The sequence below is a fragment of the Ambystoma mexicanum genome, chromosome 10, assembly GCF_040938575.1.
Source record: "Ambystoma mexicanum isolate Mex_15411 chromosome 10, UKY_AmexF1_1, whole genome shotgun sequence".
In the NCBI taxonomy this organism is placed as follows: Eukaryota; Metazoa; Chordata; class Amphibia; order Caudata; family Ambystomatidae; genus Ambystoma; species Ambystoma mexicanum.
The window spans coordinates 1,490,041,197-1,490,058,816 of NC_090932.1; the positions used below are offsets into that span (position 1 = coordinate 1,490,041,197).

The 17,620-nt window shown below is 41.1% G+C and overlaps 1 protein-coding gene across 13 annotated transcripts in view; it reads right to left on the reverse strand.

Annotated features, from left to right (window-relative positions):
* Positions 1-10,296: 10,296 nt before the first annotated feature.
* Positions 10,297-17,620, reverse strand: part of CLIP1 (CAP-Gly domain containing linker protein 1) — a 1,286,645-nt gene continuing 1,279,321 nt past the window's right edge. For all 13 annotated transcript variants that reach the window (XM_069619609.1, XM_069619610.1, XM_069619607.1 and 10 more), the window contains one exon: positions 10,297-12,043. In XM_069619609.1, coding sequence (XP_069475710.1) covers positions 11,815-12,043 — 229 coding nt within the window. In that variant the 3' untranslated portion in view covers positions 10,297-11,814. The remainder of the gene's footprint in view (positions 12,044-17,620) is intronic.

Genomic DNA, 17,620 nt, shown 5'->3' on the forward strand with positions numbered 1-17,620 from the left:
AGAGGTAAAGAGGCATTAAAACAGGACACAATGTTTGCCTTCATTCGGGGGAAAAGGGAATTGTATCTTCATCTTGACTTCTTAGTCTTGTGCAGAATGTGACTTCATATGAGAGTAATGGGCTTTAAAACCTTTACTGAAAAGAATGCTTAGAGTGTCATGAAGTTAATAACAATGGCGGATTCTGTCAAAATGGCTGCTTGTCACAGAACACTTGTGATATGGAAGACAGTCTCAGTTGTCAAATGAACTTTCTTCTCTGAAAACTCTAGTTACAAAGAAAAATAAAAGCTGCAAGAAAACAAAACACTAATTGGAGGAAACATCTAAATAAAATACAGTGAAAAGAAGTCCATGCAAGAAAAGTTAAAATGCCCTAGCACAACTTCTGACCAGTACCTTTGAGTAACATGAATGAATGAATAAACCCTTTATTTCGGAGTGCTACGCACACAATAAAAGCACTTGCACAAAATATATCATATAATTAGGATATAATAAACACAATTTTGCACAGAATATCATTTATTTTAATGTTATTTATTGTGCATTTGTAAGGCGCTTATCCATCAAGTAAATTGTGTTTCAAAGTGCCCACAGGGCAACAGCGGGGGGCATGGGAATGAAAGGCCAATATAACGAAGAAGGAGCAAGGCGTTTCTATTAGGCCTTGTGAGTATTCAGAGCGTGCAAGTGCAGAGAGAGAGAGAGGGAGGCATGAGGGAGGGGGGTGGGTAAGTGCTAGGAGTGACAAGGAGGAAAGTGGTAGGGAGTAAGTTGCAAACTGTTAAGTGACTGGCAGAGATCACTTGGTGAAAGTGATAGCACAGGCCAGTGGGCACCTAAGGCAAGTGCTGGGAGTGGACAGAGGCTGAAGGCGATTGGGGGTGGGAGGCCAGGATCCAAGTGGGCACATAAGGGCCCTGGTCACCAATCTCAGCGCCTGTGGGGTTTAGCAAAGGAGGGTGGGGGTGGAGGAGGAGGTGAAAAGGAAAGTCTTGAGGCGCTTCCAGAATTTGAGGAGATCCGTCTCAAAATGAAGAGGAAGGGGGAGGCTGTTCCATAGGAGGTAGCCAGCCGAGGAAAGCGATCGTCCACCAGCTCGCTGTTTAGCGAATCGCTTGATACGCAGAGAGTTGGTGCCGGAGGAAGGTAAAGACCTAGAGGGAGTGTATTTAGTGAGAGCCGGTTGTAGACAGCGGGGTCCCCAGCTCCAGACAGCCTTATGGGTGATGTAGAGGGATTTGAATTTGATCCTTTCAGCAACCGGGAGCCAGTGGAGAGTTTTTAGAGCTGGAGTGATGTAGTCCTGTGCTTTAGGCCAAGGATAAATCTTGCAGCCCTATTCTGGATTAGCTGGAGGGGATGTAGAGAGGAAGAGGGTAGATTAAGGAAGAGACTATTGGAGTAGTCAAGCCTAGAGAGTACCAAAGCTTTAGAGAGTTTCTGGGGAAAAGTGAGGAAAGGAAGGATTCCTTTGAGGAGGTGGAGTTGAAGGTGGGCCTTCTTGGCAAGGTCCTGGATGTGAGGGAGGAAGGAAAGAGAGGAGTCGAACCGATAGAGGGTGGCTAGAGTGAGGGGATAGAACATAGAACACTATAATAAATACAATTAGACTATCAAGATTGCAAGATCCTTTTTCTTATGGTATGTTTAAAGCAATCAAATCAATTATTACTCAGCATTCCACAACCCTAGTACTTAATCCACCAGTAGCCACAAGTCAGTTACCTCCTAGATTTCCAGCAACTTACTTTAATACAGCTTTCCTTTTTTCCCCAACGTTACTAACAAGTAGCATAGCACCATCTCACAAAAACAGGGGCTACTTAAAGAATGTATACTACTTCTTGATTCACTAATACTCCTTAGTTTTATTTTTTCCACTGAACACTTAAAATCTTCTTTGGGATATCTGTGTATAAACTACAAATGATTATAAAGTTTTATAAGGATTATTGATCCACTCCACAAGAACACGTTAGGCCATTTTCCTCTGTTTCTGTACTTCTACTGAACTTCGTTTTAATGGGAAGCAGGCTGAATCGAAGTCTGGCAAGGACCACTATATGTCGTTTCTTGGTAACCCAATCAAGGCAGTCTGCCATACCATTTAAAGGTGCATGGGGTATATACAAATTTACAGATACTTTCTTGTGCTCTACACGGCTACATTCCTTTTCACCATACATACAGCTTTCACCATTGACTTTGGCCATGCCATGATTTCTTCAGGGCAGGTAAACCATTTTCTAGACAAAAATGTTTAGGTATTTCCTAAAATGGATCAGCCAGGGTATACTAGAAACAGACATTCCCACAGACTCCTTTTTGAAGTAACTTAGTTGTTCTGCCATATTGGTAGTCAAAATAAAGCTGAGCTTTGGAGGTCAGTTTGTCAAAATATTGCAAGCCCAACTCCATGTGCATCATATAAGTGGATGTCCATTTGAGTACATTTAGGATGAAGCATAAACATTTATTTTGGGTATGTTGTATCATTGTCCCCTGTTGGCAACCAAAATGGCAGCACCGTACATCCCGATAGATATGCTATTTGTTTTATAGATTCCCCACAAATGTGCCCATTGCATGGAACTCGAAATTCTTCTTTAAGCGTACAAAACCCTGATTTTCTTGACTCATTTTAGTAAATTGTTTGACCAAATGGTCATTCCAATCACATGTGGAGTTAAAACTAATACCAAAGTAATCAAAGCTATTAGAAAGCTCTAGTTGATGTTCTCCTATATCTATGGCCTTGATGGAAATTAATTTCTTAGAAAATATCATTACATTTGATTTTTTTAGTTCACAATTAGCCCCCTCTCTTTCATATCTGCCATTAATTAAACTAATGCTGATGAAGTCCTTGCCATACAAATATCATCATCTGCTTTACTTAATACTAGTATTCATTTGGACCCTACTCTAGATATGCCTGCATTAATACCTTCCTCTAATCCTTCAGACAGACTATTGGTACAGAGATTAAAAGGCGTTATGGCCAGGACACAACCCCGATGCACTCCTTTCTCTATTGGGAATGATTTGGCTATGTCACTCTTTATGCCAGAACGCATTTTGGCATCATTATCAATATATAGATCCATTATTATAGTTCATAGACCCAGAGGAATGCCCACTTTTTTCAATGTTTCCCACACTAATGCCATGTCAACATGTTGAAAAGCTGTTGTGATATCCATACATGAAACATAATGAGGAGCTTATAAACCAAACACATACTGCGATAAAATTAAGGAAAGATTTATTCCTTGATAGACTGTGTCAACACCTTTACAAAACCCTAATTTGCAATCACACAAAATGTGGATTTCTTCCATCCAATTTATTAACCTATCATGGAGTAACAACATTGGATTAGAGCTATTATTACAGTTCTTAGAAACAGGAACAATCCAGCATTAATAAAACATTTTTATAATTAACAGTAAAGAAAATAGGTGTACAAAACTGCAAAGGCAACTGTCATGTCCAATGCTGGTGAAAAAAAACAGGACAGCTTTAGGTGGGCTGTGAATTGGCTTCTGGCTTTATAAAGTAAAAGGCAAAAGAAGAAAACTCCTGACATTACTAAAGTAAGATTAGAGTTCTATGGCAGGACCTCAGCTGAGAGGCAGAAAAAACACTATAAAAGGATGTCACCTCAGAGTTGCCTTGTTACAATTAGACCACATTAACATCATAGTATTGTTGAAAACGGAAGTTGCAGTGTCTCCACACTATTGCACCTGGCCTACTTAGCCAAAATGGGGTCAAAAGAATGAAAAGCTTGAAAAATTCTGCTTTAGGTGTTCCCATGCTGGTGGACATTTCATGCATAAAAATTATGGGCAAGGGAGATAATGGAAAATCCTAAAACATGCTGTACAATGCTGCCAAAATTATTCTGTGCTTGTTAATCAGAATAAACACACAGTGTGAAAAAGTCAACAGTAGTTTAGGAACACCGGATGATCTGCCCTCAAGGTACTTATTGTAGAGCCTAACATTTCCACCTACAAGTCAACTAAATCTTTTGACGGGGTCCTTAGTTTTACATGAACATCTCTGCAATCTTTTACGGCGAAGGAGAACATCTGCTGTGCAGACCTGCAAAGTGCGTAACACAAAACCAGGCTGAATTTAAGATGGTCTTGTCTTTAAAAGACCTAACGGCAAAAGGACATATTCAAATAAACTATAAGGGCTCACAAAAAAAGACTAATCTTATATAAAGGTGCATAAAAACATTTTGAATTGTCAAGAAAACTGAATGAATAATAAATGTGATCTAATGGAACTGGGTTCTTAAGAAAAAAGAAGGCTTTAAAAAGTATGCAATTAAAAGTAGTAATTCATAACAAAGAGTGTAAACTTGTGTTATTAATAACAAAAAAAGTGAACAATAAACCTAGTCAGAAATTATTTTAAGTAGCAAAATTTGAACACTTACTGAGCAATGTGCATGCTATAGAAATGGCAATACATAATGAAATCATGTGAATGAAACTGAATTACTAAATTAAAAGAAACAAAAAAGCCTAAATTGTATGACTATTCCTTTTGAAATCATCCAATTGCAAAGTCCTTTTGAGACCACTGATTTTTGTCCGGAATGATTTTGAAGCGTAACCCTTTTAAGGGGAGTCGTTTTGGTCATGACAGAGGTTTACAGTAATTACCAGATGACTTAATGAGACACATTTCCTTTGCCTTTTCTTTTTATACATTTAAATTATTCAATGAGCAAGCTTGAGCACTGTGATTAAGAGTGCTGTACCAATTATCTAGATTAAAACCTCAATTGTGGTCCACATTTGCAAAGCAAAAAATAAAAACGGCAATGTAAGAAAAAACTATTGATGGAACCCTGGCACAAAATGAAGGGGCTCAAGTGATAAATGAAGCCAAGTCCTATTTAAAAGATATGCAGGAATGGCGATGGCTGGCTCTATCACTGCGAGAATCAATAGAACAACTAAAACAGGCACATAAACCCCTTAAGAGATCCATTTTCAGTTGGTGTCCTGGAATACTAGGGGTCACAAGCAATTGTTCCAGGTTACAGAAGAATGTGCTACACTGGAAAAGTTTGATTTTTAAATGTTAGAAGAGACCTGGGCCACAAGTAATCTGTTCATGGATGGTTTTAACACAATCTGTTTGCCAGCAAAAAAAGGGTTCAGGGGCAGGCCAAGTGGAGGTCTAGCCCTGGAATATAGAAACGATAATAGAATTATACTTGAGGCTAATTCCCTCATTATGGACTGTACCATTTCTGCCAGTTTTCAACTTGTAACCAAAGATGGCAATGCTTACATATTGATGTTTAACATTTATTGGAACACATGTTTAGCGAATGAAGGTAAACTGGAAAAGCTGTTTGAGTGTTGCAATGTACAGATTGGTAAATGGCTTGATATTCACCCACAGGGGTCCATCTTACTTGCATGGGACCTAAATGCCGATTGTAACATTACAAAAGATGAAATGCAGATGCCCCTGGCTGCCCTTAGGTCTGATCTTTCATAGGTCTCAAGTAAAAGATTCAGAGGGAGTCAGTGGTTAGACTTCGGTAAGAGTTGGGGTATGGAACCCTTATTTAACATCATACCTACATGGCAAGCCTGAGGGGTCAGTTCCATCAGAGACGAACAAGTTACTTTCTTACCTGGTAACGTTCTTTTGATGGTATGTTCCTCTGACCTATTCCACATCTATGACAGTAATCACCTCTGCTGTGCTGCTTCAGAAACATTTTCGGCGTCGGTGTCCTACGTCGATGACGTTGATACGCTGTCTCTCGAGGGCCTCCGTCGAGCCGACGTCACGGGATGTTAGAAGTAGGATGCCTGACGCCTCCAGCCTCAGTTGTAGTTTTTTCCAAGAACGTGGGGCACCAATCTTCTGCCAGTATGACTACAGAAAGCCTTGCGGAAACGTAAGCTGCAATCGCATAAGAAATTCTGTAGAGGGGCAGGCTTGGAGGGTGCGATGTTGAATACGTCGGAGGAACATCCCATCGAAAGAACGTTACCAGGTAAGAAAGTAACTTGTTCTTCGAAGGGATTGTGTCCTCCTACGTATTCCACATCTATGACAGACTCCCAAAGCAGTACCAATTTATGGAGGAGGGAAAGAATTTAGAATTTTAGAATGCCCAATCAAATTGCAGAATGGAACACCACCTTACCAAAGGCCAAATCTTGGCCATGGATGGAATCCAGGGAGTAGTGTTTTGCAAAAGTATGGACAGAGGCCCATGTGGCTGCTTCACGGTCTTGAGGGCGTCGAGGACCGAGACCTGGAGCGGGCATGGCTAGAGCGATCTACCTTGTCCGATCGGGACCTCGACGGCTCCCGATGATCGTGCCCACCGCCCGAGTCCAAAGACGTGCAAGCGGTGGCCCTAGCACGTTCCTTGCCGGCTTCTCTCGAAGGCGCAGACGGAATGGAGCCCTGCGATTCGAAAATCGCCATCATCTCCTTGCGAAATGCGTCCCATTTCGCCGGAGATGAATGCTTGTTGGGGCAAGCTACCCGTCGTCTGGCGGAGTCCTCGGGCGAGGATGGGGAAGGCGACCAATGACGGCGTTTCTGAGAGTGCCTAAAGAGGCAGAGGAATGGCGAGACCCCCTGGACTTACGCCGACGCGGCAAGTCGCTCCTCGAATCGTCGGTCGAAAGCACAGCGGATTTCGACTTACGGGGTATGGAAACCCTACCTACAGATAACTTCTTCTTCCGTTCCCGCAAGGCCTTCGACGTGAAAGATTGGCATTCATCGCAGTCATCGGTGGCGTGGTCCTCACTGAGGCACCACAGGCAGACGTTGTGTGGGTCCGTAATCGACATCTTGGAACCGCAATCGCAGCTCTTCTTGAAGCCCGACCTCGAGGTAGAAGAAGATGAAGACATGATTCTCACAAACAAACCAAGTACGAAGAACCGATTCAACAGGAGAGGAACCGAGGCGTGCGGAAATTCCAAAGCAAACACGTTCACGGAAAAAACGGAACTGAGGCTGGAGGCGTCGTGTGTCCTACTTATAACATCCGGTGACATCGGCTCAACGGAGGCCCTCGAGAGACAGCGTATCGACGTCATCGACGTAGGACACCGACGCTGAAAAATTTTCCAAAGCAGCACAGCTGTGGTGATTACTGTCATAGATGTGGAATACGTCGGAGGACACAATCCCTTCGAATATATATTTGCAAGTGCTTACAATACACTGATGTGTAACAATCTCAAAGTAATGAATTCATTGAATAGCGACCATGCCCTGCTCTGTCTTGATTTACCCTGGGTGAAGGATCACGAAGAGGGCATTCACTTCCTGATGCAGATTGAAGTTAATAGCAACTGTAGGCGAGTGAAGTGGACCCAGGGTAAACTTGAACAATTTAATTGTACCGTGACACAAGATTTGGTATGCACTTCTTATGAAATGAAACTTGCTATATATTCTGTGGATTCGATTAAAGAATACCTAGAAAGTGCACTAAATTGTAGCAAATCATTCACAACTGAAAAACAAGGTGAGAGTAAAATCCACAAGCATACATTTGTTCAAGCCATAAAAAATGCAAAAGCAAATCTTAGAAAAGTTATTCGGAGCATAGAGAATGGCGAAAATGGGGGTTTGGAGGCAAAGCTGAAGATCAAACAATGCAAACAAACATATAAAAATTGGATTAAAAGCATTAAAGCGTCAATCGCTTAAAAGGACGGTGAAACATGATTCAAGCAATGAGGGGTTCCACCTCACGCAAGTACTGGTCTATTATAAATAGTCTATATACTTCTCAACACCAGTTGCAGACCAACCCAATTGACTCTTTGGACTGGTCTGAATATTTTGGGTCCTTATATAAGAAATCACTAGTGGACTGGGTACCACAGTATGACAGAGAGGTTGTGTGGTCCTTGGATATTTCAGTCTTTAATATTCTAAGATTAATTAAGAAATCAAAATCCACCTCCACACCAGGTCCCAACCACCTGTCGTTTGTCAATTTAAAGAGTCACGCTATCATGTGGTCCAAACTTCTACATTTACTTTTCTGGGATATATGCAATTAAAAAAAAGACACCCGATTCATGGAAAATGTCCTATGTACTGTTGCTCTTTAAGAAAGGGAATCGACTCTTCCCAAAAAATTGTCGACCCATCACTTTACGAAATGTTGATCTAAAACCTTTGCCGCCATTGTTTTGGAAAAATTAACATCATGGATGGATGATAACTCCATACTAGATTGCAGACAGATAGGAGTCCGCTGGCTAACTGGGACTGATGCGGGAGATCTCCCTGTATCACAACTATTGAGTCTAGTCAAACTCAAATCACTGGAACACTTGTACATTGAGTCGATGGATTTGACCACAGCGTTTGACCTATTAGACAGACCAACCCTATGGAAAACATTATCATCTTTAGGGATAGAAAGTGGGCTGCTAGATGTAATCATCTATTTGTACTCTGAAACAGTGATGAGGGTGAGGCTAAACAATAAAGGGCTGTCTAATGTAATAACAACTTCTAATGGTTTGAAGCAGGGGTGCAGGTTGGTGGCCACCCTCTTTAACTTGTACATATCACAAGCAGGAAAGACATTAAATATGAGTGGTCTCATTGGCCCAAAGATAGGTGGGATCACTATCAGATGGGTCGCTTATGCGGGCGCCTTTCTTTTGTTTGACGGTACAAAAATAGGTCTACAGAGACTGATTACGGCTTTTGGCAAATTCATAGAGGAAAGGAAATTAAAAATCAATCCTAGTAAAACCATTATTTTTTAAACTGGCGGTAAAAGTGTGAGCCCATTTTTCTCTTCCTGGGGTTTTAGCATGGCGAAAATAAAGAATCAAGCGGTGTTAAGATACCTGGGATATGTATTCTCCAGTTCTAGTTCTTGTGTATTGTTGAAAAACAACCTCTTGCTGATAGCCAAAGAATCATTGAATCAAATTAAGGCAACAGAAAGAAAATTTGGGAAATTCACATTGGCCCCATGCATTCAATTCTACCGGTTAAAAGTCATTCCAAGATTAACATATGGTATGGAATTCTTTCCGGAATTCCGGAATCACTAGTGCAATTTTTGAGGCAATTGGAAGCCATGATTTGGCGCAAAATCGTATTCTTTATTCAAAAGTGTATCCCGTTAGAAATTATTTGATATGAACTTGGTCTCCAATCAATCACCTGTATCATGCATACTAAAAAACTTTACCAGTTAAGGAAATGTATGGTGGCTGAGGAGGATTCACTGTACTATTATATAAAAGAAGATTTATGCAAATTATGAAATTTTATGCATGCCTTGAAAATGACCTGTGAGAAAAAACTGTTAAACCTGGGTCTGCCACTGTTGACTTTGTTAAGTAACCCAGTGAAGGTCAAGGAGATCATAAAAGATTTTTATTAGCTTGAAAATAATGCAATTGTGTTAAATAGTAAGATATATTGTCAAGTAATTTCGTTTTGGAAATGGACACCGAAACCAGATAATTATCTAGTTAAATAGCCCCCCTCAAGGTCCTTTAGGAATCTAACCATGCGTTTTAGATTTAATGTTCTGAATACAAATGAGATCTTGGCAATTCGTGGTAAGAGTGCTATGGGGAGCAACCAGTGTAGGTTTTGCAAGCAAATTGGTGTGACGAAATCTTTGATGCACTTGCTCTTGGTTTGTCCAAATCTACTGCAACACAGAATATAATGTTTTTTTAAATTTTTAAATGACATCTCAAATGTTGATAAAGACAAACTTTGGTGCAAAATGTTGCATGGAAACTCTGTAGCCCTGAAAATGAGGGTGAACACATTTTTACAAAACATCAGTCGCTTAGTATGATTGAAGCCGTGAGTGATACATCAAAGAATAATAACACTGCCCGTTGTATAAAGAGGAGATTGTTATTCGAGCCAAAAGTATATTCGAAGGTTATACCTAAACATGGGCAAAGTACAACAAAGCCGAATAAACACATTTTAGGATGTCTTGATATATTGCTGACCTAAAGCAGAGTTGTAGATGCAGCGGTAAAGGTTAATTGAATATGTAATGTAGCCGGAACTGTAATTGGACTTGTGATTTAAAACTATTTTTTTGTTATTTATTGTTATGAATTTTAGTAACTGTAATTTTGTAAAAGTTTGTATGAACCAAAACAATACATTTAAAAAACAAATTTAAAAAAGAAACGGCAAGATAAATCGAAAATATTGCAAAGAAATGTATCAGTACACAATCAACTATAACACAAAGCACATGACAAATACTCAAAAGATAATAATTTATTAAAGTAGATATAGTCCACTCATTTCACCAAATAATACTGCTTTCCAAGTTGTCCTTTCCAGAACAGTCATATTAATATATTACATACATTCCCAAAATTTAGAATTAGAAGAGAATCATTGTGTTCAAGTACTCAATATTCTTGAAAAAATACATCAAAGGCATATTTACAGTTTTATGTACGAGTTTGACTCACATACTTTATACAGGTAACATGGAAATATTATGTTCAGATTCCTAGTTTGTACATATGCTTGAAGACATTCAAATACACTTTTTAAACAGTCAGAAAATGCCATTTGTTTGGTTTCTTCCGTTTTAAGCTTAATACCGTTTCAGATCATAAGAAAATCCACAATTTCAACTGCTGGATATTCTGACATTCAAATATAACAAACATTTTCAAAAGGGAAATGGATCTTTGAAACAATGGGTGGAATAGCTCTTTTAGAATGAAATTATGAATACCTGCTACAGGATACGGTGTCACTGGCAGAAATTGATCACAAATACACTGTGAAATATCTCCCAAAATTGAGGTTTCAAAAGTTGACATGTTGAATAGCAAACGCAGTGTTTTTTGTTTTGGGTAGCAATTAGTTTCCCACAATTAGGGTCTTTTTTTAAAATTGTTTGTTAAAAACTCGAAAGTGAATATTTGTATAATCTTTTTCTCAAAAAATAGCTTTGTTTATATAAACTACTAAAATCACGCAGAAAGGGATATCGCACAAACAGTAGTTAGTGTATGAGCACCTGGATACTAAAATAAAGTCCCCTCACCATTACTATTGCAGCCTCACTGTGTTTTAGCTCTCTGTGTGTTGACACCATGATTCGATAAATACAACTCAAACCTGCACAGAAAAACACTTCCACTCCTAAATTTGATGTTTTGTATCTGAAGTGAAAACCCTTAGAAAACAAGGTTCAGAGGAATATTTAAGTAGTGCAGTTTGCGTGTTGCCTTAAAACAAAAAAAAATCTAGTGAGTTAATAATGAATGTGCAACATTTCTCGATTCCTTCCAGTGTCAAAAGCTAAAGAACATTAAATGTACAAATGAAGTTATAAAATATTGTAGTGCAAATATGAAAATAATTATTTTTAGGAACTTAAATTAATTTAAAATGAAACCGGTTTTCAGCTAGAAAAGTCCTGTTGCCCTGTACTCAAACAGGGTTGTGAAGAGGGCAACTGAAAGCTTGAATGGTTAGACTTCGGAAAGCAGCAGGGATGGATGGATGGAGAAACCCATCACTTAAATAGGATGAGTAATTTCCTGTCAAAGCCATACATATTTTAATGTTAAGTGACTCAAGTACAGAAAACACCAATGTATTTATTTATTAAATTATTCATTGAAAATATTTGCACATTTCCCTAAGTAGACCTGATGGGGTTTAAAAAAAAAGCGACCACTTTTCTTGTGGACTGCACTCAGGTGTTAACTATCAAATAGGAGTGCACAGTCTTCCACTTCCAGATTTTACAATGGATTAGAAGGTTTCATCATCATTGCAGTTGCTTGCCCAGTGGCCAAACACCTCACATATGTCACAATAGGGGCGTTCATCACTTTTACTACCATGATAAGTAGTATGTGGAGGAGAATCGGGCATTTGCGTTTGTGTTGGGCAATCCTCAGTATCATGGAGATCAAAGCAGTCACAGATATCACAGAAAAGGCGCGGTGGTGGTTTCTTCTTCGTCTCCCTTCCGTTTAAGCTAAAATAAAAGAAGCATTTTTTAGTGAACATCTTTTTTTTTTTAAATGTGCCACATGTTTGTAAATCTACAAGACAGAAGCCCTGTCCCTTCACCAACAAAACTGTATTCTGACAATTTCCTGTGCATGAATTCTAGATGGCTAACTCAAAAATCTGAACTCATTAATGCAGTCTCAACATATGGGAATGGACTATAGGCATAATTCCTACCCTGATCTGACACGGGGAAACTAAAAGGCTCACCACAACTCCTCTGAGACATGAAATGACAAAAGACACCACCTTCAATGCCTTACCTAAACCAGACGAGCAGCCATTTTGACACCAGGCTGCTTACCCACTGGCTGATGTGGTTTTATGCCACCCTTATGCCAATTCCATTGCATCACCTATTTGATGAGGCTTGGGCCTGCCAGGGTCAAAGAGCCCCCGTTTAGGCTGCTAACCCATACTACTTAGCAGTGTAAGCACCACCACCACCTCAGATCCATCAGTACCCAGCTCCATGCCACCACCGAATCGCCATGTTCCCTTTAACCCAAACACTTCTATATACTCCCCCCCCCCCCATCTCTTGGGGCCTACAGTTTAACTCACAAACTACAGCACCAGTCCTCATTTCATCTTCACCCCCACTCGCTGTTCCCATTCTCCACATCTCTCTTAAACAGAACCCTGGTCTGTTACTCCCACCCACTACCCCACACTCCAATCACACTAGCCTCACCTATTGAACTCACTCTAGGTTTCAGAAATATGTAATTTCGGAGATAACATTTTCTTCCTCACTGACCACTTTGACTGCCTAAACTCTCTCCGATGGCCTTCAACGAAACATGGACCCCTCACTTTATGACACTGCCATTCTAGTGATCTCATGCAGAGGCTACTTTTTCCCAGTCCCCTTAACTAAAAAATAAAAGGGAGTGGTGTTGGTCTGATGATCAGAAAAGACACACTAGCAGCCCCTCTCCTCCACCCGTCCCTCCCGATAACACTCCATCACCCATTCAACACACATATCTGTTCAAACTCTTGCTCTCACCCGCCCTCAATTTTCTGTTTATCTACCCCTCACATGACACCCTTAGCCTCTTCTTCTCTCAACACGACATATTACTCAAATCACTTCCAACTGATGCCTCAGCCATTATCAGGGGCGACCTCAAGCTGAATAAATTGCCATCACAAACTCGCTACTCACACCTATGGCAACTTGCTTGACCTGATCTTCATTTCCTCCTCTCTCAACTACTTAAGAGTCTTTTTTGGCCTCGATCTAAGCACCGCAATACTCTCAAATATTAGAAAGACTATTAGTTCAATAATATAGATAACATGGTATTTAATCAAAGAATAATGATATTACATTAACAGTGTTACCAGCATGATGTGGTGTTACAAATTGTTGAATATTCAATGTATCAGGTTGGTTGAATAATTGTTCATTCCTAATGCAAATTTCCTCTAGTTAGACGACATCATGGCCACGCGTTTCGCCCTATGGGCTTTTTCGAGGCTAGTGCTTGAATTCACTATTCTAAAACATATATTCAACATTCAGTCTATGTTGCATATTCTGTTGTTGGTTTCCTCTTGATGATCATTTTTATCCTTTGTTTGTAGTCCTAAGCTTCAATAGTGCATATTTTGTATATGAAATCTCGTGTCCTAATTTTTGATTTCCCAACAGTATTTTGGCAACGCAGAGTGGTTTCCATTCCCTCCAAAATTGGCATACTTGATATATACTGATGTTGATTTAGGTCCCCATATTCTTTGTTTTGGTTGATGACTGGGCATCTGGCCGTGATCAGCAATTTCTTGCGTACCTCATGCATTACAACACTCAACCAATTTACCATCTTTGCCCCCCCTCTTCACTTCCCCATCCACTATCAAACACAATTTTAAACCACTCCTAATTGTCCCAAATTTTGACTAGGGCAAGACCTCCATTGAAGACTGCCCTCTGTCCCACATTCATCCCAGGTCTGCTCATTTCATCAACCATGCAGTCACTGCGTTGAATTCTGCATTGGCCATCGCATTGGCGTGCACTATCATGTTCATTAATTCTCTCCTGTTCTTCAGCTATGGACCTCCTGAGCACCCCCGACCCCCGCTTGCTCACTCTATCAAACTTGTATTCATGGAGTTTAATAGCACACTGGCTCACATTTAACCTGCATGATCCCACTTTCTCATTCATCCCCTCCCTCCCCCATCCTCGTACATGAAACACCCAAGTCATCCAAAAGCTGAAGACCACCATGCACCTTCCTCTATGTAGAAAGCATAAAATCGCTCTCTCCACTTATCTTGATGCTGTCAAATCTTTGAACTACATCAATCTCATACCTATTTCTGCTCACACCCTCAAAAGCCATTTATGACCATTCAAGTCCAAGCTTGCCCCCACAACACACCAATCTACATTGTCCTCCCTCTCTACAAATGAATCTAATCTCCTACTTCTCCTCCAAGACCACTGAAATATTGTAATTGGTTATATATATCTATATGTCACACTGTCCTCACTCCTATTCCTCCTACTACTTCCCGCCTCCCCTAATCACCCTCTCTGCTGTAACTCTGCTAAATCCCGCCTGCCCTGCTGTGCCAATGCTCATTCAGCCAATCCTGCACTGCAGTTGACCCCTTTCACCCTAAATGATAAAAACATGCTCCTGTTACGTGGGCTCCCCTACTCGTCTCTCTTCAATGTCTAGCTACAAGCATCTTCTTGGCTTGCTATTAGATGGCCCCAGTCATAATCATTTCACTTTTCTATCCACCACTCAAAAATCCTCAAGAGGGTGGTCTTTAACTGCTTTGTCAACTACCCCGAGGAACACTCACTATCTGAGCTTCTTCAATGTGGATGTTGCAGTATACAGACCACTAAAATGTCACTTGCGCACATCTCTAACTTACTAAACACTGCTCACCACGCCAACCTCATTGTACTTTCTCTGCCATCTTTCACCCCGTGGATCATCCCACCCACTTCCTAACCCTTATGTCTCTTGGCTTCAAGGACACCACACTTAACTGTGTGGCCTCTTCTCTGACTGCTCCTTCTCTTGGATTTCTAGAACCCTCTCTCTTACACCCCCCCTCTTTTACCTCTCCCTTTCCAGTGGGTGCCCTCGAAGGATCAGACCTTGGGCTGTTCCAATTCACCCTCCCCCTGGTTAAACTCAATTTGCCCTGTGGTTTCCACTACCACCTCTTTACCAAAACCACCCAGATCTTCTCCCTTCCTTCCCTCAGTGAAGATATCTCAGAACATATTACTAACTTCATCTCTGCCATCTGTCACTGATCTTTCTACAAATGTGAAGATTGTAATTACTTTAAACTTGCATTAGACAAAGTCAGAGATAAAAAAAATCAATGACTGCAATATAAAAAAATCAAAGTATTCATAGCTTGCAAGTGCAGCTATGTCGCTGTGTTGGGTATGATATACTATGATATGATACGTCATTTATAACACACCTGTACATAAGTGTTTCTAGGCGCGACAAGACAAGGAGGGGGAAACAGAAGGAGGACAAAACAACGATCTTACTAGCCTTTGTGTCATTCAGATCGTGCAAGTACAGGGAAGAGGGAGGGCAGAAGTGCCGGGGGGAGGGAGAAGTGCAGGTTATAAGTGCAGAGAGAAGGGACTGTAGGGTTGCAGATACAGACCCTTAAGTGCTGGGGGATCCCAGAGGCAGTGCAAGGGCAACTGCATAAGCAGGACCCCGGGCCCTAGTTCAGTGGGTGACCAGGTGACCCGTGCGCGGAGCAATCAGGGACATCAGCAGGGGAGAGGAAGGGGAGAGGAAGAGAGAAAGCGGAAGCGAAAAGGAAGGTCTTGAGTTGCTTCCGGAACCAAAGGTGGTTCTGCTCAAGTTTGAGAGAGGCAGGGGGGCTGTTCCAGAGGGAGGCCCCAGCCGAGGAAAGAGATCTGTCCCCACTCTGCTTGGAGAAGCACCTGACCCTGTTTTTGAATGTGTCTGTTTTTTAATGTGTATTGTGGCGGGTCAGAAGGATGAGACAGACCAGAGTCTGCCAGGTTTCAACTGTGTTTATTACAATTAAAGCAAAAAGGCCTAACTTTCCCTAATCAAAAGGGCAGCCCTACCTAACACAACTAAAACGAGGGTGTTCCACGTCAGTGTACAAGTCCAAAACAAGAGTCTGTCCTCATTCCCAAAACGAACCTATCCTGACCCTACCACTAATTCTAAACAACTAAAGACCAGGAGAAAGACTCCCTTCTCCTGCCGTTGGAAAGGTTACTTCCCAGTAGACTAATTCCATTTTAATATGGAATATCTGAGTAGCATTTGGCTATCTTTTCCACAAATTTGTTCAGTTCTTTTATAGGACTTTTCCACGTCCTGTTGGATAATCATTTTAGATTCTTGAAAGTTGGTTCTACAGGGGTATTGACCCCTGACTTCTTCTGTGTCTTGGTTCTTTCAGGGTATATATATTCTCTCTGGCTCCTTTGGTATTATACTATCCTCAGGTTTGATGACCAGTAGATTCTTCTGTGTCTGGTTCCTGTTGAGAAACAGTATCTTTGTCTCTTTCTCTCCTAGCAGTATGGGTTCTTGCTGTAAGAAACTAAATTTTATGACTCACGTTACTCCATTTCTCCCCGGAGATATGTGTAATGTATCCAGGGTTTGGATTCCCTCCTTATATGCTCTTCAATATTATGGGGATGAGTATAAAGAGTCCCGTAGTTATTTTCACACTTCTTGGGTTTCTCTGCACTACTGGGACATGTATGAGGGGTCCCGTGCGTATTACCACTCTTCTTATTGTCTTGCCAATTGAGGTTTAGCAGGCCCACTCCCCGTGTCTCCCGCACTTCCTAGTCTCGGGTTTGTGTCACCAGGTTGGCGTCTCATCTTGATCCTTCGATGGCTTCCGTGCTTTCCTTCTGGTTGCTCCACATTATGGCTTGGTGTAATTCTTGGATGGTGCTTCTTGCTTGGAGAAAGCTTTTCTCACCTTCTCTCCCTTGTTCACCCTATGTCAGTTACATGGTGCTTCTCTCGTTTGTTTCTTCCTTCGGTACTGCCAGGGGCACCTCCACACCAACAGAGTTAGTTTGAAGAGGTCTCCCCTCTTCCTCCGACCTCTGACTGGATCCTCTTACGAGCGAATCTCTCCTGAGATGCTTGTCCATGACTGAGCCTCTCGGTAGGCTCTCTGCCATCAAATTTATTTTCACTTTTTTCTCAAACACCCGTTCTTCCACTCTGCACGATAGACAGATTACCAGCTTCTCCGTCTCTGCACAACCCGTTCAAACTTCCTGGTATCTTTTCATGTTACCTTTGCTCCTCCAATCTTTATAAAACCACATTGAGGCTTCCCCAAGCTCCAGCCATAGTCCTTCCTTTGTGTTTGGACCAGGCACTGTTTCACTAAATTCGGCTTCCTCGTCTCAGTGTCAGGCTGTATCTCTTTCTTTATTACTCTCTGGGCCTTACTCGTGCGAGTACCAAATGGACACTCCTCAGTAGAGATACCACAATAATAGTTGTAGAAGGATTCTGGTGAG